The sequence below is a fragment of the Panulirus ornatus genome, chromosome 37, assembly GCF_036320965.1.
Source record: "Panulirus ornatus isolate Po-2019 chromosome 37, ASM3632096v1, whole genome shotgun sequence".
NCBI classification, from domain to species: domain Eukaryota; kingdom Metazoa; phylum Arthropoda; class Malacostraca; order Decapoda; family Palinuridae; genus Panulirus; species Panulirus ornatus.
In genome coordinates, this window is record NC_092260.1 from 9575690 (window position 1) to 9600233 (window position 24544).

At 46.1% G+C, this 24544-nt stretch overlaps 1 protein-coding gene across 2 annotated transcripts in view; it reads right to left on the reverse strand.

Moving 5' to 3' along the window:
- LOC139760491 (uncharacterized) overlaps positions 1-24544 on the reverse strand; it is a 155030-nt gene that overhangs the window by 56520 nt on the left and 73966 nt on the right. For both annotated transcript variants that reach the window (XR_011715355.1, XM_071683777.1), the window contains exon 2: positions 6877-7046. Coding sequence is in view for 1 of the 2 variants with exons in the window: in XM_071683777.1 (XP_071539878.1) it covers positions 6877-7046 (170 nt within the window). In the remaining variant the exon portion in view is untranslated. The remainder of the gene's footprint in view (positions 1-6876; positions 7047-24544) is intronic.

Here is a 24544-nt window from a genome sequence, read left to right on the forward strand (position 1 = left end):
AATATCAGTACCTCAGGTGTTAGTGTTCACCTACCTCGTGATATCAGTACCTCAGGTGTTAGTGTTCACCTGCCTTGTAATATCAGTACCTCAGGTGTTCCAGTGTTCACCTGCCTCGTAATATCTTCCTCAGGTGTTACAGTGTTCACCAACCGTGTGATATCATTATTACCTCGGGAGTTACAGTGTTCACTTACACCGTAATATCAGTACCTCAGGTGTTACAGTGTTCAGCTACCTCGTGACATCAGTACCTAAGGTGTTGCAGTGTTCACCTGTATCGTTATGCCAGTCTTTCAGGTGTAGGAGTTCACCTGTTCCATAACATTATCACGTGTCAGGGAGTTCACTTAGCTCATGACCTGAATGTGTTGTGTCCTTCCCTATGCCATGTCCCAATCTGTTACTCACACTGGTCACCCAGGTAAGTATGGTCGTCGTGGTCAGTCATCCCTCAGACATTCAATGAACCAAAGAAAAAGGGGGCGTCTGCTGTGCCTGTGGACAAGCGCTGACCTGAGTCGCTGACCTGAACCCAGTCATACGAACCAATGACACACCACTCTGCTACATCTAGTTGCCTCTGAATTCCATGTCATTAGAATTAGAGTACGGTATTTTGGGTTCCTTGTCTATTGGGGGATTTCTATTAATAGCGATCAATTATGTGCAGGCGGTCACGCACGGGGAAGGAAAACGTTTGAGGATTCATGACTGGGGTTGGCATGCTGACGCGGGTTTGCCTGGGGGCCATTAGATGGTATCAGGGACAGACAGACATGCCTCGTCCGGGTAACTGCTTCGTTTGCTCAAAGTTCGCACCGTTCATGTAATGTGGTGCGGCTCCAGTGGGACGAAATGAGACGAATAAGTGATGGTTGGAGAGCACAGTACACAGGATATCTTTCAGTTTTGGGTTTTACAGTTGCGCGGGTGGAGAAGGGAAGGGCGGATGGTGTAGGAAGGGAAAGCCTGGTAAGGAAAGTCATGTGTAAAGAAGTAAAGGAAGGAATACAAGATCACCTTGACAGTTAAGAAGATGTTACCAAGATTGCGTCATTCAGTAATATACAGACCGACAACTGAAACTCTTATATCCCTGGAACATCGCAAAACACAACAGGAAGACGTAAACACGATATCCATAACATCTCTTCCCACACGCCTTGATGTCGGCCAACCAAACCAGCTCCTGACATCAGGCCAGACATTGATAAGATCACCATCCAGATGGACGATTTCAATTCCAGCAACTGGTTCAAAGAGCCAGTCGCCGCTGACCTCAACTCACGCTCACGTCGCGTTGCGTCATGCTCTTATCGTTCTTCCTGTCGGGATTGACAAGAGTCATTATCCTTTGCTAGTCCAACCATCCCGAAGCGTCGATAATGGAGGAGGAGGAGGAGGAGGAGGAGGAGGAGGAGGAGGTCTCTTTCAGGGACTCGGGCCGCCCGCTTCCCTCGACGGGCCTTGCCTTGCCAGCGCTTTCACGACTTAGCTTAACCCAGTGTTGATGATCTTAAGAACTGTGTGATATGATGTGAAGCTGTGAGGCAGCCTAATGTAACAGCCTTGGTATGACTCTCATCAGAACCCGTCGCGATAATGTCCTGGGGAACACGAGCACACGTGATGTGTCCCGCGCACTCCACCGGCCACATGATGGTTCAGCCAAGTGGATGAAGTCGTACTATATTTTTTTTCCACCTTGGAAAGCAAAGGTTCTGGAAGGGGGAAAAAAAGAAGCTTTCCGCAACAAATTGCGACCTGCAGACACCGATGGCACGCTTGCCATAGCTTGTGGATACGTTCTGCGGGGACAAAGACGATAGTTTGTCGACTTTATTAACTACAGCCACATAGCACACTCTACCCGCTAGTCCCCGTGTGGGAAGAGCGTGGGGAAGACGATGCCGTTCTCGGCCACATTTAGGGCGAATATCCCTCTCAAGTGGAGGGGATCCCCGACCCTCGGCCCCTCTTGGGTGAGCAGCGTGTTGCCTTGGCCCCCCTCATATATTCAACATTATTGCACGCAAGTCCCGCCAGCGTTGACAGCCTCTGAACACGCTACACTGAACAAAGCCACATTGCCAGCGTTCGCTAATGTCCGACTTAACTAGCCTCATAACTTGTCATCTTATCAAACATTACAGCTTGTTCTTATTCCGCCCCGAGATGTAATCAACTAATATCTTGTCATTCAAAATTCACCTTCAGTGTTGTGAAATCTAAATGGGAAAGTGGGGAGCGGCGGCGGAGGCGGCGATAGTGTGGTGGTGGTGGTAGTGGTTGTGGTCGTGTGGTGGTCTGGGTGAGGCCAGCCACTACCATCCCCGTCGTGGGGGGAGGGCGACGACCAGGAGGAATTACCGGGCCAGGATGGGTGCGTGATTCGGGCCTCGTTTACGGCCACCACTACGGACGGACATGGGAATCTTATCCTGTACAGGACGGGGTGGCTACGAGAGGCCGGACGGAGGCGCCGTCGGCAAGGCGAAGGGAAAGAGTAAGGAGAGGCAGACGGGGCACCAGCTGCTGTGCCTCTAGCCGGTACCTCCATACGGAAGTTATGATTTACGAGTTCCTCACAAACTTAGGAATTCTCAGACATGCTCAGCTTCTCCCAGTGAATGGAATACACGCAGACACATTTACTAAAACGAAAGTGAAGAGCCTGATTTATTTGAAGCCTAATTGATGTAACGGTAAAGATATTGGAGGGGGATCAATACTATGTTCCACAGTGAATGTCATGTACGGCTGTAGACCGTCTCGTCCCAGCTGTTCATCAGCTGGATCTATAAACTGTCTATTCAGTAAAGTAACTGGGAGGTGTGGAGGCAGGAGGACCGGTGAACACTGTTTAGAGGTGAACAGTCTTGTAGGAAAAATTTTCATCCTGGGCGGATACTGCCATGTGCCAGTGAGGCCACACCATGAAAGATGGGTGCTACCGTGTAGCACTGCAGTACACGGGTGGGGTGTTACCGTGCAGTAGTGAGTGCCACTTCAGGCATCGTGAATGTTGCCGTATAACAAAGAATATATTCGGAAGACAATGAATTGGAGACACCAAAGAAGGCAAGAGGACGAAGCAGTCCCGACAGCACTGCAGAAAGGGCAGGAGTGTTAGATGGTAACTGTTAGACTAAATGTATTGAAATGGTGATGGATTAATAGTTAGAGGTAAAGATCTGGAATTCAAGGATCGAATAAGGGAAAGAGCGCCTGATACTGCTGGAGTCGTTGACAGAAAGGTTACTAAAGAGTTAACATCTCACTAGTTCTGCCCAGGTGGTGACATGATCGTAAAGAAGAAGAAGGAAAAGAAGGACTCTTTTTGTAAAAGATAGCCTTAAGTTTCAAGAAATAATGGAAAATGGCTCATTCAGACAATGCAAAATGGGAAGAGTAAAGGTAGGGATGAAGTGCATAGAGATGTTAATGTTATCTAAGTCTCTAAAGAACTGCAACGATCCAGAAGAAATACACACAATGAAGGAACAGTTAAGATGGTACATGACGCAATAAAATACGCACTTGATAGAAATAGTCAAGTTTATAAAGTTTATAAATGGTCAGTTATAAAGAGATTGACTTGGGAAATCTGGATTCTCATGTTGATAGAGGGTCATGGAGACAGGTTTTAACGGTATATGAGGGAATATTTCCCGTCCCAACATGTCAGTGAGCATACTAGGATGAGAGGGACTGATGCATCATCACTGCTAGATCTTCACATATACTAGCATGGGTCATGAGAATATTACACACAATACGTCAGTTGGATAAAATTGTCATGTATTGCTTAAGCTCGACTGTGTGGTAAATGAAGTCTTTAAAAGAGCCAAAGGAAGAGAAAACATAGAAAATATATAATTCTGGAAATCCTACAAGCCTCAGTAATGTCTATGGTAACGTAGGTTAGGAAAAGGAGCTTGGTAAAAAGGAGCCAGGACGGTGTGTTTGCGGTAAGTTCTGTAAAAGTTACTATGAAGAAGAAACATAGGTACCTTTAGCGTCAAGTACGGAGAGATTGTTGATAAAGAGGATTCTTTTTTATATGATGTCAAAAAGCAAAGGAGCTTCAAGCTGTGCATTGACGAAGATATGGACGGCTTCCAAGCCAGCCAGCAATTGCAAAGAATGAGTATGGTTGGATAAGAATGGAGAAGTAAACTAACTTTGAAAAGAACATTGTGGACAAGGTAAGAGATAACCCAAAACTTTTCCATTAACCCATCAAGACTCACATGTTAGTTCAAGAGCAGTTCATCAGGCCGAGGAAGAACTATAGAGGATGATGTAAGGATATGTGAGGAAATTAATAACAAGTTCAGATGTGTTTTCATAGTGAAAGACACAATAGCCTCAACACCAGTGAGATGGAATAGGGGAAAAGTTTTGGAAATCATCGAGATATTTACAAACTATATTAACAGAATACTTGTGAAGGTCTTGATCCACACAAGGCTCATGTGGAAGATGTGTGCAAACACGCTAGCTAAACCGCTTGAAATACTCCTCAAGATGTCGCTGGAGAGTAGCAAAGTGCTAAGGGCAAGGGTCATATCTGAAATACAGACTGGTCTTACTGACGAGTGTGATGTAAAAGGTTCTGTAAATGATTATTCAAGAGCAAGTCTGTGACTTTCTGTAGAGGAAATATCACCTAAATGAGACGGGACGGTTTCAGGGAAAGGAGTTAATGTGTAACAAACCACTCAGAGTTCTACGAGAGAGTGTGCTCGGTCTTAGACAAAAGGGAAGGCTGGGTGGAAATGTCTCTGGACTGCTAGAAAGTATTAGTCACTGTAGGGCATGGGAGGCTGAATAGGCAGGAATAAAGGAGAAACTCTCTTCGTAAAATAGAAGAATATATCAGTGGGAGGGAACAGAGGACGCATGTTAGAGGAGCCTTCTTCATATCAGTCGAGGTAACCAGCGGAGTACCACAGGGTTCTGCTCTGAGACCATTACTCTTCATGATCTACGTATGTAAATCACTTGGGTGAAGGGATGGACTCCTGCCTGAATATGTTAGCATATGATGCAAAGGCCATGAGGGAATTGAAAAGCGAGGAGGATTGCATTAACTCTCAAGGGGATTTAAACAGACGTCCAAGTTGGTCTTATACATAGTTGATGAAATGCAACTCACGAACAGTAATGGAAAGTTATGAGCATAGGAAAAGGTAAGAGAAGACCTCAATATGATTTTCATCTAGCAGGATGTTAACTTCAGGATTGTGTTTGAGGACGTAGAAGCTGACATCGTCCCTAACCTGTCGCCAGTGTCCCACATTAAAAGAATAGTTAAGGGGACAAATTGTCTGCTGGCAAATATCAGAATAACTTTCAAGTATTTGGATACAGAAATATTCAGCAAGCTGTTATTATCCTACATTGGGCTAACACTAGAATGTGCTTCTAAAAGAAGGAAAAGGAGCTGATGGAGAAGGTCTGGAGGAGGGCAGTAAAGATGGTACCAGAATTAAGAGAGCTGAGTTACAGGGAAAGGCTAGAGGCTTTGAATCTGCCCACATTCGAAGAGAGAAGAGTGAGAGTTGACCTGATCACAACCTTTAAGTTGTTAAAGCATCGATGAGGTGGACATTGAACAGTTCTCCGAGAGATGTAGGGATAGAGCAGCCAGAGGACATTACATGAAATTCAGCAAGAAACTTCCTCAGAAATGAAGTAAAGAAGTAGTTTTAAAGTATATGAGTTGTGGATGAATGAAACAGAATGACTGAGGAAATGAGTGATGCAGACAGCATAAGAAAATGTAAGAAGTTGTGTGACGGAAGAAAATGCCGAAGACGTGACCTCCCTCCCCACACAGTACAAATAGTTAATTACGGATAGGTAATTACACACACATACACACATACCCGCAGGCACACACGCACACACACACACACACACAGACACACACACGCATATACACAGAAGAACGGGTGCGGGAGGCACTCAAGGAACATAATTTTCACAGACCAAACACAGACGTTGGGACATGCATATTAAGAGGGTATGTGGTGCTTACACATGGACTGGTGTAGAACAATACGTATCTGGGTAAGGCCGGGTGCATGGCAGTATCATCGTCTGAGGCAAGAACGCACGCGCTATGTGTGGGAGTAGAGTAAGGTGTTTCGCATGTTAATGGTTCTTAGCTTTGTTAAGATGTGCTGGTGCTAACATACCTCTTGTGGCAGCCAGGCATCACCGTTGGTGCCCTTGTCATCGCTACTGTAGACAAAGACACTGAGTTTTTGTACAACTTAAGGACAAGGGCGAAGTGCGTTTGAGAAGACTCAAAAAGCTCGATGCAGATTCGCTTTCTGCCTTATTAATTACGTTGTTACCCCGAAATTGCTTTTAAATTCATGGATTGTTTGATGTCTCGGTGATACACTCACACGCCAGTGATTCATTGTTCTCTAAGTCGAGACAATCACACACTACCATCGTTCGGTTCTTGTTCCTCGGGAAGGCTGAGACGGAAAGCCTTAGGTTTCTGTGGTGTTAATTCAGATTCATATAATGCGTCTGGTCTGGGATTAACGATTGCTTCGTGTGTACGGCATAACCGGAGGATCCGCTTTACGAACGTGGAGTCTCAAAGTTTTCGAGGGGTTCAGGATGCTTAGGAAATATTTGTTTCTTTTTTTGAGAGAGATTACAGGGAACACGTGTTTTCTAGAGGTTAGGAAGGTGTACAGCGTTCCTGTGTTTTTCAGGGGTTAGGTAGGAGTGAAGTGGACCTATGTGTCCGAGAGATTAAGGACACGTGAAACGTAGCCGTGTTTTGCTTTCCCAAAGTTAAGGAAACGTGAAGTCTGCCTGTATGGCCGAGATGATGCAACGTACCTGTGTTTCTGAGAGGTTGAGGGACTGGGCGAGCTGCTTCCTCTCGGCGCCGACAACGTACTGGTTCTTCTCGAAGGCTTGCTCAAGCTTCAGCAGCTGACTCGGGCTGAACGCCGTCCGGATCCTCTTGGGCTTCCGGAAGGGCAGCAGGAACGATGGAAAGTCTGGGCCTGGCAGGAAGGAGGGAGGAGAATGCTATCGTTACACAACATAACTCAAGATGTAAGTGATGATGCAATTATGCATCATACGACAATTGAAAGAAAAAATAAATCTGCAGTTTATATATATATATATATATATATATATATATATATATATATATATATATACACACACACACACACACACACATATGCATATAGTGCACATGAACGCGCACTTCCATTGCAAGGACTCAAACCCAGAACCTTTGCATGGTAGTTGGGAACACGAACCGCGCGGCTATGATCGTCCCTAATAGGGAAATGACTATTCGATTACAAGTAACCGAACACCCTTCGTCTCATCTGTGAGCAACGGGGTCTTTTGTAAAAAGATCGGTCACATTTCTAGTCTTTTGAGTTTTGAACTTTGATGTAAAATCGTTTACAGGGACACAGTGTTTCGGCCAGACACAGGTGAAATATACAACTTGAAGAACGATAAGAACACCAGACACTCGAGCTCACATATAGAGATCCATCTGGAAGGGAAGTGGTTGTACAGTACCCAACCAGGTGAACGAAAATGAATAATTTACGACTTCACAATGAACAGGAAATTCATCCAAAAGTTCGATGTTTCTTCATGTTCACATGGCTTGCTGAGTGTGGGATTATTTCTCTGTATGTTCGCATATAGAGCATCAACAGTAATCATGATGAAGTACACATTTTAAAATGATAATTGCATCAAATATGTCAGATTAAAATTTACGACGATTGGCATGAAATTGTGCTTTCATACGAGCTACATTATCAGTCATTCTACATGAATGCCATGAAACGCGTAAACTATCAATTAAAATCCTAATGTAAGCTGCATTACGCTAACTGTAAATGATTTCATGGGAATGATTTTACGCATTTCACGACAACTGTAATACCTGTATCTTTCTTCTGTTGATATGTAATTGCTCCAGGAACTCCATTCTTGAAAGGATCCTGGTGTTACTCCAGGGCCTCTTCCTTCTCCAGGAGCTCCTGCAGCCCCAAGGCTGCGCTACTTCCAGTAGCAGGAAATTCATAGACTTCTTTCGAATGAGAAGGTTTCGTCCAAAGATGATACATTTGTTTATATATCTCATACCTTTCAGACACCTTCTACTCTCATCACAAACTTTTCTTTCGTGTCTCTCAGACACCTTCTCTCATCACAAACTTTTCTTTCATGTCTCTTAGACACCTGCCTCTCTCATCACAAACATACCCTTCATGTCTCTCAGATACCTGCCAACTTTCATCCCAAACCTCACTTCTCATATTTCACACACACACACCTGCCTCTCTCATCACAGACTTGCCTCTCATATCTCTCAGACGCCTGCCTCTCACCAGTACCATCATCCTGCCTCACATATGGAACACTCCTGCCTCTCATGTCCTGGTATTTCCGGAGCTGTATAACTATGTCATTGACACCAGTACACTCGAGGACAACCTTGCTTTATATCCAAGATTTTCCCTGATCTGAGCTGTACCTGTATCATGTAACAGGGTCTCATGTAACCATCAACACCGTACTGTATTTCATGTAATATGAATCCTGAATTTGCTATTGTCTGATCCTTATTATTTTGATCTATGTTGACCTCCATGTACTTTACCAGTGTTGTACCACTGTATACCCGCCATTAGTGAGCTCTCTTCTTTGATAACACTATGAACGATGGCGCCAGGCTCCTGCAATGGGATGTGAACCCAATGGGTCCCAGGGCACGTCTATAGGCTCTCCCGTACTCCATTTACGTACAAACCCACTTTACGTACGCTCTGTGCCAGCTGTGTGCCCCTCACCCACACTAGTCACACATATGATTCGTTGTGTCTGTACCAATTTTGCTAGAAAAACATTTAATTTCTTCAACCGTCAGTATGACTTTTTATCCCGTTAATTACGCGCAATATATTTGACGTACGCTAAACCCTCCCCCTACACTTCCTGTGTGTAAATCCGGTTCAACTGTAGCCCTGTACTTTGTGTAATCTGTCACTGATGTGTTTCTGATCTCCATTGTCATGTGTGTACAGTACCTGTGCTTGAACTTATTGATGATCCCGTCATAGAAGCATAACGACCCGTGGCACAGATTAGCTGTTAAATACTTCTGAAATACTTTGATATATTCTTGGTAGGAAAGTATGGCCTGGTCTACTACATCGATGGATGGACACTAAAGTTTTGATACAAAAAAAAAGACATACGGTAAATGAAAATCTGCAAGTCCACCTTTAAGTTATGTGCGGTGGTTAGTTGAAAGAAGATTTGATATGTATACATTCACCTTCAAGGTGAGGAGGAGGCGTCTTCCTGAGTTATCCCGTAAGAGAAAAGCCACATAGAAAACGTCTCACCCACATTAACGAGGGATCGAATGCAAGAATCTGAATTTAACGAAGTCGATGGTGCTCTGGTCCATCGTGCCGCAGGGACCATGTCGGTTATGAAGTAGTTATTCTGTTCCAGGGAGTTCCTGGGCACTAGGAAGCCCCGGGGGAGTCAGGGAACTCCGGGGCACTAGGAAGCCCCGGGGGGGTCAGGGAACTCCGGGGCACTAGGAAGCCCCGGGGGAGGCAGGGAACTCCGGGGCACTAGGAAGCCCCGGGGGAGTCAGGGAACTCCGGGGCACTAGGAAGCCCCGGGGGAGGCAGGGAACCCCGGGCACTAGGAAGCCCCGGGGGAGGCAGGGAACTCCAGGCAGCTCCAGTGGGCCAGGTATCTTGCGGGACGGGAACGTTCCTTCCAGTGGAATGGTATATATATATATATATATATATATATATATATATATATATATATATATATATATATATATATATATATATTATCCCTGGGGATAGGGGATTAAGAATACTTCCCACGTATTCCCTGCGTGTCGTAGAAGGCGACTAAAAGGGGAGGGAGCGGGGGGCTGGAAATCCTCCCCTCTCGTTTATTTTTTCCAAAAGAAGGAACAGAGGGGGGCCAGGTGTGGATATTCCACTAAGGCCCAGTCCTCTGTTCTTAACGCTACCTCGCTAACGCGGGAAATGGCGAATAGTTTAAAAAAAAAAAGAAAAATATATATATATATATATATATATATATATATATATATATATATATATATATATATATATATATATACACACACACATATATATACAAGACTTATTTACCTGAATTAACCTCATGATTATAAAGATAAATAATCTTGGATGTAAAGGGAGATTTCTATCGAGACTTGTGAGGAATCATGATGACGGAGGTTGCAGATGAACATTATCTTCACGTAGAACGCATCACGCGTCACGTTGGCCTTGGGTGACTCCCTTATTGTGGGGGCACGGCGTCTGTCTCGCTGTCCCTCCCTTGTTCACACCCGTTACCAGAAAGACGGACGGACGATCCTAAACGCAGCTCTCGACCACTATGATCAATAAGAGGATCCAGACATTACTCCTACTGTGTGGCTCGAGCAAGTAACAGTTGATCCGGCGATGAACAAGATGATGGAGGCGTGCGCACCGACGCAGACGGCGCGGGGGGGAGGAACTCCTCCGTGGTGACGCTCTGAAGCTCATTGTCGATTCGTGGCCTCACTCGTGTGGACCATTGTTCGGGAGCGGCTTGAGCACAGCCAAGACGAACAGGCTCCGCCGCTGCCACCTGTCCGAGGTGTCACTTTCATTAGCATGTTAGCACAGTATTAGCATATTACAGCTGCAACACCAGATCTGGCCTGATATAGGTGACAATGCCGAGCCTCGCTCGCCAAGGCTGGGGTGTGTTCCCGAGCCTTCCCCGCCCGTGAGGCTCGGGTCTTTGATGTTATTCGCTGGTGCTCTTGTCGAGTCTTCTGTTTGGTTTTGTATCTTCGTATTTTTCTTTCTTTAGCATTTATGTATTTACGTGCCTTTTACTATCGATCTCTTTTCTCTGTCTCTCTTCCTTTGTCTCTTTCTTCCTCTCTCTTTCTCTCTCTCTCTTGGTAGTTTATGGACTTCGAGCGTACAAAACGTAAACAAACATTGGCACTGCCACCTCTTAACTGCTCATGAGTCGTCAGGGAACCATACACCACACCGGCCATTGATCCTCACCTCGGTAATGGCTTCCCGGAATATACAATGAATATTGTCACAGTGTTACTAACAGTAACGCATACCTCACTCTCAGGCGGGGTGTTATAAAGCGAACTAGAACCATTTGTGTCCCAGTATTCATCAGTCTACTCTGATGTTTAGTTGATGATCTTAACAAATGCTTTTGACTGTACTCCCTTAAGTATTCCCTTAAGTATTCCCCCAAGCACTCCCTTAAGTACTCCCTTAAAGGAAAGGTGTATAAGTGCCTCTCTGAGTGGCTTGAGGTGGGAGCTTAGCGCCTGGCTCGTTACATCCCCGTTTGTGTGTTGATAATCACCTCGTGGTCAAGGCCCTTCCCTCGCGCCGTCTGGGAGCCATCGCAGACACACGTCCTGATGGCCGTCATCTGCGGAAGGCGGAAGATCCAGGTCACACACACACACACACACACACACACAGTGGGGGAAGATAAAGCCATCTTGCACACCTTCCTCTCTGCCCCTGGGTTCCGTCCATGGACCATTAGCACGACCAACAAACTTGTTCTCCTGGTCAGTATACTCTGTCATCCGGTCAGTAAGAAGGATCTTAACCAATTGATGGGCCAGATACAAGTTATTGTATCATTTTGGTATTGTAGATGTATTGCATTGATCGAATAGATCCATCAATTTTATTTCAGTGGCTTAAATGAATCAATACAGTTTATCGATTGGATGTATCTTTGGTATTTTGGTGATTTAGATGAATTCTCTTGTTGCTGGTTGACTGGATGTATTCTGCTGTATTGGTAGTGTACCATAAATGCTATGAATTCGATGGATTAGATGTATTATGTAATTTTTAGATGTATTCTGCAACTTTGGTTGATGTGATTCATCGTTTTCATTAATTAGATGCAAGTGACATCTGGTGCTTAACTGAATGTTTTCGACCAGTTTAATCGATATGAGGTATTGTCAATTTTGTCGACTGTATTATGATTATAGACGTGTTGTATCAGCTTCGTTCATTAAATATGTTCTTTCATTTTATTCACTAAGATGCTCTCTGCTGATTCAGTCAATTCGATGTATTTCATTGTCCACTGAATGTTTTCTGTGGCACACGAGTTCACCTATTCTTCCACTTTGTATGACGGATGTATTCTGTCATTTTGGTGGATTGAATACATTAAGTGTATGAGATGTATCCTGTTATTGTAGTCGATGCTGTATTATTCTGTTATTTTGATAGAGTAGATGTATTCTGTCTGTTCATTATATATATATATATATATATATATATATATATATATATATATATATATATATATATATATATATATATAAGATAGTATGACGAGTCCTCGCTATCTCTACAGGTACGGATGGGACCAAGGCATCCTCGTCGGGCCAGTGATGAGCCAGTCTGTTCGAGGCGGCGGCCCCGTAGGCCTACACAACGCTCTCGACAACCCGGTAAGTAACACCGTTATTTTCATGACACATTCTCCCCGCCCTCCGTCACCTGTAGATGGCTTCATCGAGGTCAGATCCTGAAACGAAAAAAGGGGAAAGCAAGCGATGAAGACGTCGGGGAGGCGTGTCAAGATAAAACGTAACGTAAGTACGTAAGATAAACGTACGTTGTACGTATGGAAGTGTGGTGTACGTAGTTAACGTAAGTACGTAAGATAAACGTACGTTGTACGTACGGAAGTGTGGTGTACGTAGTTAACGTCAGGACGCGGGCCGTCATCGCGTGGGCTCGTGCTCGCGCGGCTTTGTGGATTACGTGTGTATTGTCAGTATGGGTAGTGAGGCGTGCTTTATCAAGACAGACGAACAGATGTAACCTTGATGTAGCCTGACTCATCATACTGGTAGATGAGAGGTATTCATACTGGTAGATGAGAGGCATTCATACTGATAGATGAGAGGCATTCATACTGATAGATGAGAGGCAGGCATTCATACTGCTAGATGAGAGGCATTCATTCACACTCGTAGACGAGAGGCATTCATTCATACTGGTAGATGAGAGGCATTCATACTTTTAGATGAGAGGCATTCATACTGGTAGATGAGAGGCTTTCATACTGGTAGATGAGAGGCATTGTACCACTGCCATGTCTTAGATGTGTGGTATATGTGGTATTGTGGATCACAGGGACGCTCGTTATCGTGGTAAATGGACCGGGGGATTAATTTGTGTCGTGGTAACCTCGGCAAGTTGATCGTGCACCCCATGCTCATCCTGTGAGCGGTAGCGCTAAAGGATTACAGGGGTCACAAAGAGTCTTCGTCAGACCCCAGTGGGTTGATATTACATAAGATGTTACAATTCGTATTTCAGTACATACAGTTACATGGATTCATATGGTAACTTATACCGAGTAGATGCAAAAAGTGGATACAAACTTCAAATTTCAGGTATCTTTTTATTAACAATAATGTATTGTGACCAGAGGAGAATGTTACTGTACTGGAGGGAACTGTAGAATGTTACTATAGTGGAGGGAACTGTAGAATGTTACTGTAGTGGGGTGAACTGGAGAATGTTACTGTACTGGAGGGAACTGTAGAATGTTACTGTAGTGGGGTGAACTGGAGAATGTTACTGTACTGGAGGGAACTGTAGAATGTTACTATAGTGGAGGGAACTGTAGAATGTTACTGTAGTGGGGTGAACTGGAGAATGTTACTGTACTGGAGGGAACTGTAGAATGTTACTGTAGTGGGGTGAACTGGAGAATGTTACTGTACTGGAGGGAACTGTAGAATGTTACTATAGTGGAGGGAACTGTAGAATGTTACTGTAGTGGGGTGAACTGGAGAATGTTACTGTACTGGAGGGAACTGTAGAATGTTACTATAGTGGAGGGAACTGTAGAATGCTACTGTAGTGGGGTGAACTGGAGAATGTTACTGTACTGGAGGGAACTGTAGAATGTGGTATGCATACATAAATGCACACAGGTGGGTGTTACCGGACTCCGCCTGCATGTGGTTATGCCGCGATGGAGAAGTCACCACAGATGAAGTTGTATTGATCGTCAGTGGTCGAAAAGGAGTGAAAGTTATGTCGAGGAACTTCTCAGTCCAAAGGTCGTCCATCATTCCCCTGCTCCTTAATGAAGCGCAGCCTTGAGGCTGTACAAACCTCACAGGTGTTCTCAGGTTATGTGATTAATTAATGATGATCAGGAATTGAGGGAGTCTGGCTACGGCTGTGTGTTGACCGCGCGTGAGTCTGGCTACGGCGGTGTGTGTTGACCGCGCGTGAGTCTGGCTACGGCTGTGTGTGTTGACCGCGCGTGAGTCTGGCTACGGCTGTGTGTGTTGACCGCGCGTGAGTCTGGCTACGGCTGTGTGTGTTGACCGCGCGTGAGTCTGGTTACGGCTGTGTGTGTTGACCGCGCGTGAGGAGCCACCTTCGACCAGGCTGCATCATCCTCACTTGAACTTCTCCCTCCAGGGAGTCCATCATTCCCCTGCTACCGATTGTAGTGCAGCCTTGAAGCAGCCGTCTGAAAGGTATCCTCTGGGTTCATATAAGATACTGGTACACACACACACACACACACACACACACACACATATATATATATATACCTATATGTATCAGGTCATAGAGAATTAGAAACGGGAGACGGCCATGGCGGTGTGGTCATTGATCAACATGTAACCACTTCCTCGTGGACGTGACAGCCTTCACACCGTAAGCACCGGGGATGTGCTGCCAGGGGACTTGTCAAGTCCAGGTAAACCTCCATGTGTACTGAGGTGGGGGGGGGGGGGGTGTGACGTACACACCAAGACGATCGTTTAGAGACCTTGACAAGAGCAATTACACGGTGGGTGGCTGGGGGGTCAGGATCGTGTCCAGCCCCCAGCACACAGCGCCGATCACCTGACCCTCAGAATTACCCGACCTTGGATATTAACCGGCAGAATTGCCCGATAAAATTAAGCAGCGCGTCTCTACCTGCCAATCAACGATGATAAATTGGGTGTCTATTATCGCTCGTCAGATAGTTAAGTGAGACTGTCAGAGCCTTCACTCAACCTCCTCCCCTGCTGATAAGGGTTTAATGATCTGTTTAGTGAACACCGTCCAGCCTCCCTCCTGGCCAGCAACCTGTAACCAACGCCCTCTCCCACACCTACTTCACCCCACACCTCGCCCACGCCTCTCCCACATCTACTTCACCCCACGCCTCGCCCACCCCTACTTCACCCCACGCCTCGCCCACGCCTCTCCCACGCCTACTTCAACCCACGCCCCTCCGACACCTACTTCAGCCCACGCCTCTCCCACACCTACTTCAGCCCACGCCTCTCCCACACCTACTTCAGCCCACGCCTCGCCCACACCTACTTCAGCCCACGCCTCGCCCACACCAGCCCTCTCACACAAGAGTATGAGAAACTTCTTTCACATTTCTTGCCGTCTCTGGATCTCCTGAGCTGATGATACACTTTTTATACACGTGTTCCATCAAGCTGTTGGACTCAGCCAGGAGTCTGATGGATCCAAGCAACCAGGGGAGAGATAGAGCCGACGCTGACTGACCCAACGAATAATGACTGAGGGTTACTTTACTGCGGCAGTGGAGGACCACCGGGTGGAGGGTTGGTGGATGAGGGGCTGGTGGGTTGAGGGTTGGTGGATGAAGGGCTGTCGGGTGGAGGGTTGGGGATGAGGGACTATTGGGTTGAGGGGTGGTGGATGAGGGGCTGGTCGGTGGAGAGTTGGTGGATGAGGGACTGTTGGGTGGAGGGGTGGTGGATGCGGGGCTGCTGAGTGGAGGGTTGGTGGATGAGGGGCTGTTGGGTGGAGGGTTGGTGGATGAGGGGCTGTTGGGTTGAAGGACTGGTAGGTAAAGGGTTGGCGGATGAGGGGCTGGTGGGTAGAGGGTTGGTGGATGAGGGGCTGGTGGGTAGAGGGTTGGTGGATGAGGGGCTGGTGGGTGGAAGGTTGGTGGATGAGAGAGGGGTGTTAGCTGGAAGGTTGGTGGATGAGAGAGGGGTGTTAGCTGGAAGGTTGGTGGATGAGAGAGGGGTGTTAGCTGGAAGGTTGGTGGATGAGAGAGGGGTGTTAGCTGGAAGGTTGGTGGATGAGAGAGGGGTGTTAGCTGGAAGGTTGGTGGATGAGAGAGGGGTGTTAGCTGGAAGGTTGGTGGATGAGAGAGGGGTGTTAGCTGGAAGGTTGGTGGATGTAGGGTTGGCGAGTGAGGACTTGCAGATTGCTTGGGAAGGGAGTTGGTGGCCGGTTACATAGTGGACTGTGGGCGGAGGACTGATGGATGGAAGGGCTGGGAGTAGATTATTGTCGGGCGATTGGGTAATGGATGGGAGTTGATTGTGTGGTTGGATAAGTGTTGGCAGGTGGAGGTGTGGTCAGTGGAGCGTTGGCGAGTCCTGGACTTGGGCAGTGGAGAGCTGGTGTTGGAGATGATGGCCACAGTGGGGAGGTGGATGGAGGGACTGTGGACCCAGCGGAAGTATGGCAGTCGAAATATGTTGGGTGAAAGGTAAGGTGTGGGTGAGGCTTGATGGGTGAAGGATTGGTGGGTGGGATGACTGGAGGGCAGGTGGATGAAGGACAGTTAGGTTATATGTGGAGTGAGTGGAGGCCTGGCGAATGGTGAGTGAGTGACTGGTAGGCATGTGGATGAAGGAGTGGTGGGTTGTGGTGGCTTACTGGAGGATAAGTGGATGGAGGGCTGGTGGGTGGGTGGAAGACTGGTAAATGGGTAGAGGGCTGGTGGATGGTTGGAGAGCTGGTGGATGGGTGGAGGACTGGTGGATGGGTAGAGGGCTGGTGGATGGGTGGAGGGCTGGCGAATAGAAGACTAGTTCCCAGGAGGTCAGCTGACAGAGGGGCCGAGGAACGTGTGGTGGCACGCGCAGACGTCTGGGTTGTGGTAACACTCCAGCAGGAGGAGCCAGACGCCCTGCATGATGAGGGTAGGAACAGGTCACCACACCGCAGGAGGAGCCAGGCGCCCTGCATGATGGGGTAGGAACAGGTCACCACACCGCAGGAGGAGCCAGACGCCCTGCATGATGGGGTAGGAACAGGTCACCACACCATAATCGAACGCCCACATGAACCGCTCATTACACGTTGTGAGGAGTAATGAATACATGAAACTGATGAACATCGAGTAGAAATAAGTTCAACTACATTTCGAGATTATTAACACGTGTTGCCGTGTCCTCTGGTGGGCGAGCGGTTGGTCACGTGACACAAGTAGACCAATCAACCAGGCTATTCGTACACGCGCGATGAATTAAGGTTTATTTGAGTGTGTAAATTCAGAGTTTCATTTCGACATGATTCTGTTGATACAGTCGAAGGTTCCTGATGGCTTCATTCCTCACGTACCTGATGGCGTCATTCCTCACGTACCTGATGGCGTCATTCTTCACGCACCTGATGGCGTCATTCCCCACGCACCTGATGGCGTCATTCCCCACGCACCTGATGGCGTCATTCCTCACGTACCTGATGGCGTCGTTCTTCACGCACCTGATGGCGTCATCATTGGTCATGACGTGATGGGGTCAGGGGCGGCAGCAGCACCCTGGACGTTCCATGTTCTTCCTGAAGCACCGAAGACACCGCCTGCCTTCCGACCAAACCACACTGCCTGGCGTCGTCGTGTCCTCCAGCTGGTCGCAGCATTTACAGTTGTGCCGTTGAGCCCCCAGTGCGGAAGCCGTACGATCGTTAACGATGGTTAATGGCAGGCCTTTACCATCCTCCTCCATACGAACGGCCTACGCCCGCTCGGTGCTCTTTCACGAAAAAGTAGGATTGTGGTAAACTGGATCGGGTCGAATGTTCTTACAAGTGTTTGACTGAGGCAGGAAACTGCCAGCAGTTGGCTGACCTTATTCATGGATGCCTGGAGGCGGCTAAGGCGTCATCTTCTCACGTCTTGTTAGGAAGGAGATGCCTATGTCGAGACCAGACACCAGCGTGGAAACTACACACCAACAGTTCTTTCTTCGTCGGTCAAGTATCTGCTGATCCCACGGCGAGAGGTAATTCCCTAGTATTGTCGAGGAAATTCGGACTTTGAATGCTGATCTCATCTTCAGATTAATGAAGTTAACATTTAGAATTGTATGTGTTTCGTCATTGTGAGAACCACAACAGACTGAAGACTTTTGAAATGTTTCCCCAGTATATATGTTTGATCTCAACGTAATATCGATATCTATGAATTCTTTTTTTTATACTGAATTTTCTTGAAGGGCGACTTTATATAAACAGTTCCCCTTCTTGTTCACATCATAAGTTTATGATATGCTTATTGCCAGTCTTGGACGCACCCGACCTCCATTCGGGTAGTCACTTGTTTACCAAATGGCGTCCTAGCTTCGTCTCTTCGTTGTGTACCATCTGACAGTTATATTCTTTTCTTGTCTGCCTTGATGATGTGATTATTACACGAAAGTGCTCATGGGAACTTATCGTGTTTCATTTCACCATGGACTCATAGAAATATATATATATATATATATATATATATATATATATATATATATATATATATATATATATATATATATATATTTATTTTTATTTATTTTGCTTTGTCGCTGTCTCCCGCGTTCGCGAGGTAGCGCAAGGAAACAGACGAAAGAAATGGCCTAACCCACCCCCATACATTTGTATATACATACACGTCCACACACGCAAATATACATACCCATACATCTCAGTGTACACATATACATACACACACAGGCATATACATATATACACATGCACACAATTCACATTGTCTGCCTTTATTCATTCCCATCGCCACCTCGCCACACATGGAATAACATCCCCCTCCCCCTTCATGTGTGCGAGGTAGCGCTAGGAAAAGACAACAAAGGCCCCATTCGTTCACACTCAGTCTCTAGCTGTCATGCAATAATGCCCGAAAACACAGCTCCCTTTCCACATCCAGGCCCCAAAGAACTTTCCATGGTTTACCCCAGACGCTTCACATGCCCTGATTCAATCCATTGACAGCACGTCGACCCCGGTATACCACATCGATCCAATTTACTCTATTCTTTGCCCGCCTTTCACCCTCTTGCATGTTCAGGCCCCGATCACTCAAAATCTTTTTCACTCCATCTTTCCACCTCCAAGTTGGTCTCCCACTTCTCGTTCCCTCCACCTCCGACACATATATCCTCTTGGTCAAACTTTCCTCACTCATTCTCTCCATGTGCCCAAACCATTTCAAAACACCCTCTTCTGCTCTCTCAACCACGCTCTTTTTATTTCCACACATCTCTCTTACCCTTACATTACTTACTCGATCAAAGCACCTCACACCACATATTGTCCTCAAACATCTCATTTCCAGCACATCCACCCTCCTGCGCACAACTCTATCCATAGCCCACGCCTCGCAACCATACAACATCGTTGGAACCACTATTCCTTCAAACATAGCCATTTTTGCTTTCGGAGATAATGTTCTCGACTTCTACACATTCTTCAAGGCTCCCAGGATTTTCGCCCCCTCCCCCACCCTACGATTCACTTCCGCTTCCATGGTTCCATCCGCTGCCAGATCCACTCCCAGATATCTAAAACACTTTACTTCCTCCAGTTTTTCTCCATTCAAACTTACCTCCCAATTGACTTGACCCTCAACCCTACTGTACCTAATAACCTTGCTCTTATTCACATTTACTCTTAACTTTCTTCTTTCACAGACACTTTACCAAACTCAGTCACCAGCTTCTGCAGTTTCTCACATGAATCAGCCACCAGCGCTGTATCATCAGTGAACAACAACTGACTCACTTCCCGAGCTCTCTCATCCCCAACAGACTGCATACTTGCCCCACTTTCCGAAACTCTTGCATTCACCTCCCTAACAACTCCATCCATAAACAAATTAAACAACCATGGAGACATCACACACCCCTGCCGCAAACCTACATTCACTGAGAACCAATCACTTTCTTCTCTTCCTACACGTACACATGCCTTACATCCTCGATAAAAACTTTTCACTGCTTCTAACAACTTGCCTCCCACACCATATATTCTTAGTACCTTCCACAGAGCATCTCTATCAACTTTATCATATGCCTTCTCCAGATCCATAAATGCTACATACAAATCCATTTGCTTTTCTATTTCTTACATACATTCTTCAAAGCAAATACCTGATCCACACATCCTCTACCACTTCTGAAACCACACTGCTCTTCCCCAATCTGATGCTCTGTACATGCCTTCACCCTCTCAATCAATACCCTCCCATATAATTTACCAGGAATACTCAACAAACTTATACCTCTGTAATTTGGGCACTCACTCTCATCACCTTTGCCTTTATACAATGGCACTATGCACGCATTCCGCCAATCCTCAGGCACCTCACCATGAATCATACATACATTAAATAACCTAACCAACCAGTCAACAATACAGTCACCCCCTTTTTTAATAAATTCCACTGCAATACTATCCAAACCTGCCGGCTTTCATCTTCCGCAAAGCTTTTACTACCTCTTCTCTGTTTACCAAATCATTTTCCCTAACCCTCTCTTCGCACACCACCTCGACCAAAACACCCTATATCTGCCACTGTATCATCAAACACATTCAACAAACCTTCAAAATACTCACTCCATCTCCTTCTCACATCACCACTACTTGTTATCACCTCCCCATTTACCCCTTCACTAAAGTTCCCATTTGCTCCCTTGTCTTACGCACTTTATTTACCTCCTTCCAGAACATCTTTTTATTCTCCCTAAAATATAATGATACTCTCTCACCCCAACTCTCATATATATTTATTTATTTATTTTTATTTTGCTTTGTCGCTGTCTCCCGTGTTTGCGAGGTAGCGCAAGGAAACAGACGAAAGAAATGGCCCAACCCACCCCCATACACAATGTATACACACACACACGCAAATATACATACCTATACATCTCAGTGTACACATATATATACATACACAGACACATACATATATACCCATGCACACAATTCACACTGTCTGCCCCCATTCACTCCCATCGCCACCTCGCCACACATGGAATACCTTCCCCCTCCCCCCTCATGTGTGCGAGGTAGCGCTAGGAAAAGACAACAAAGGCTCCATTCGTTCACACTCAGTCTCTAGCTGCCACGCAATAATGCCCGAAACCACAGCTCCCTTTCCACATCCAGGCCCCACACAACTTTCCATGGTTTACCCCAGACGCTTCACATGCCCTGATTCAATCTACTGATAGCACGTCAACCCCGGTATACCACATCGATCCAATTCACTCTATTCCTTGCCCTCCTTTCACCCTCCTGCATGTTCAGGCCCCGATCACACAAAATCTTTTTCACTCCATCTTTGCACCTCCAATTTGGTCTCCCACTTCTCCTCGTTCCCTCCACCTCCGACACATATATCCTCTTGGTCAATCTTTCCTCACTCATTCTCTCCACGTGCCCAAACCATTTCAAAACACCCTCTTCTGCTCTCTCAACCGCACTCTTTTTATTTCCACACATCTCTCTTACCCTTACATCACTTACTCGATCAAACCACCTCACACCACACATTGTCCTCAAACATCTCATTTCCAGCACATCCATCCTCCTGCGCACAACTCTATCCATAGCCCACGCCTCGCAACCATACAACATTGTTGGAACCACTATTCCTTCAAACATACCCATTTTTGCTTTCCGAGATAATGTTCTCGACTTCCACACATTCTTCAAGGCTCCCAGGATTTTCGCCCCCTCCCCAACCCGATGATTCACTTCCGCTTCCATGGTTCCATCCGCTGCCAGATCCACCCCCCGATATCTAAAACACTTTACTTCCTCCAGTTTTTCTCCATTCAAACTTACCTCCCAATTGACTTGACCTTCAACCCTACTGTACCTAATAACCTTGCTCTTATTCACATTTACTCTTAACTTTCTTCTTTCACACACTTCACCAAACTCAGTCACCAGCTTCTGCAGTTTCTCACGTGAATCAGCCACCAGCGCTGTATCATCAGCGAACAACAACTGACTCACTTCCCAAGCTCTCTCATCCACAACAGACTTCATACTTGCCCCTCTTTCCAAAACTCTTGCATTCACCTCCCTAACAACCCCATCCATAAACAAATTAAACAACCATGGAGACATCACACACCCCTGCCGCAAACCTACATTCACTGAGAACCAATCACTTTCCTCTCTTCCTACACGTACACATGCCTTACATCCTCGATAAAGACTTTTCACTGCTTCTAACAACTTGCCTCCCACACCATATATTCTTAATACCTTCCACAGAGCATCTCTATCAACTCTATGATATGCCTTCTCCAGATCCATAAATGCTACATACAAATCCATTTGCTTTTCTAAGTATTTCTCACATACATTCTTCAAAGCAAACACCTGATCCACACATCCTCTACCACTTCTGAAACCACACTGCTCTACCCCAATCTGATGCTCTGTACATGCCTTCACCCTCTCAATCAATACCCTCCCATATAATTTACCAGGAATACTCAACAAACTTATACCTCTGTAATTTGAGCACTCACTCTTATCCCCTTTGCCTTTGTACAATGGCACTATGCACGCATTCCGCCAATCCTCAGGCACCTCACCATGAGTCATACATACATTAAATAACCTTACCGACGAGTCAGTAATACAGTCACCCCCTTTTTTAATAAATTCCACTGCAATACCATCCAAACCTGCTGCCTTGCCGGCTTTCGTCTTCCGCAAAGCTTTTACTACCTTTTCTCTGTTTACCAAATAATTTTCATATATATATATATATATATATATATATATATATTTTTTTTTTCTTTCAAATTCGCCATTTCCCGCGTTAGCAAGGGAGCGTTAAGAACAGAGGACTGGGCCTCTGAGGGAATATCCTCACCTGGCCTCGTTCTCTGTTCCTTACGGAGAAGCGTTTCATGTGGTGCTCATTTCTTCTTGATAACTAGGAGAATGATGAGACGACCCAGACTGCTGATGACGAGCTCTAGGCACACAATGCATGAACTCTGTGGTGCTCGTGTGTGTGTGTGTGTGTGTGTGTGTGTGTGTGTGTGTGTGTGTGTGTGTGTGTGTTGTGTTGTATCATAGAGTCTGCGGCACAAGGCACAGTGTCCCAGCAGAGCAGACTCTTCGACGGCCGTTGATGGGATGACTATTCCTTTTCCCCAGAGCCGCTTCCAAACGTTCACATGATGTCTGGGGGCTGGTCCCGACCGACTGACCGACCTCCGTTATGGGTTGTGTCTGACGATGATGAACTGTAATTGAGCGATGCATAGACAAGATAGCAGACGTCCTCACACGTAACAGGGTACATGCTTGTGTGCTTCCAGATCTCGATGATACATGTAGAACATCTGATATTGGTGCATTTTTGTTTTTTCTCGGAATATTCTCGTATTTTTTTCTTTTCTGTATTCGTTATCTGATAGCTTTTGTGTATTCATGACACACCTGCTGTATCACTAAACTATGTCCCGCATTACAGCGGGGACGTGGCGCATTGGTTTACCACGTAAAGACCCACATTTCCCAAGGGTTCTGGAGCATATAGTGTCAGTGCGGTGATCCAGCGGAGGAGGAGGAGGAGGGAGTGAGGGTGAACACAAGCAGCCAGCGGACGCCTGCTGAGGTGTCCCCATCATGTTGTACGAGCCAGTCCAAATATACGTAACAGAAGAGCCGAATTAACTTGATGTTTTTTCCTGTATGTAAAAGTGACATACATTTATTATATGTAGGACACACGTTCGTGACCAACATTTTAAAACAGGTAGAAGAAAAATTTGATATTCATTTTTTCAAGCAAACAAAAAACTTTCCCACACACACACACACACACACACACACACACACACACACACACACGCACACACACGCAAACACACACACACACACACACACACACACACACACACACACACACACACACACACGCGCGCGCGCGCGCGCGCAAACACACATACAGACACACACAGACACACAAACACACACGCAAACACAGACATACAGACACACGCACACACACGCACACACAGACACAGACTCTCTCTCTCTCTCTCTCTCTCTCTCTCTCTCTCTCTCTCTCTCTCTCTCTCTCTCTCTCTCTCTCTCTCTCTCTCTCTCTCTCTCTCTCTCTCTCTCCAGTCAAAATACACCCCACTAATTGGCACATTTCAATATGTCGTTCCGATACCAAAGTCAAGAAAGTCACAATATCCCAGCGAGTCATTGGCCCGTCCCGAGCTTAATCTATGAAGGTTTGGTATTCAGCTGGGGATCCGGTCCTTAGCAGTTTACTGTTTTGTCAGCTTCCTGGGCTTCACCTGACGCAACCCAGAGCAAGACAAAGA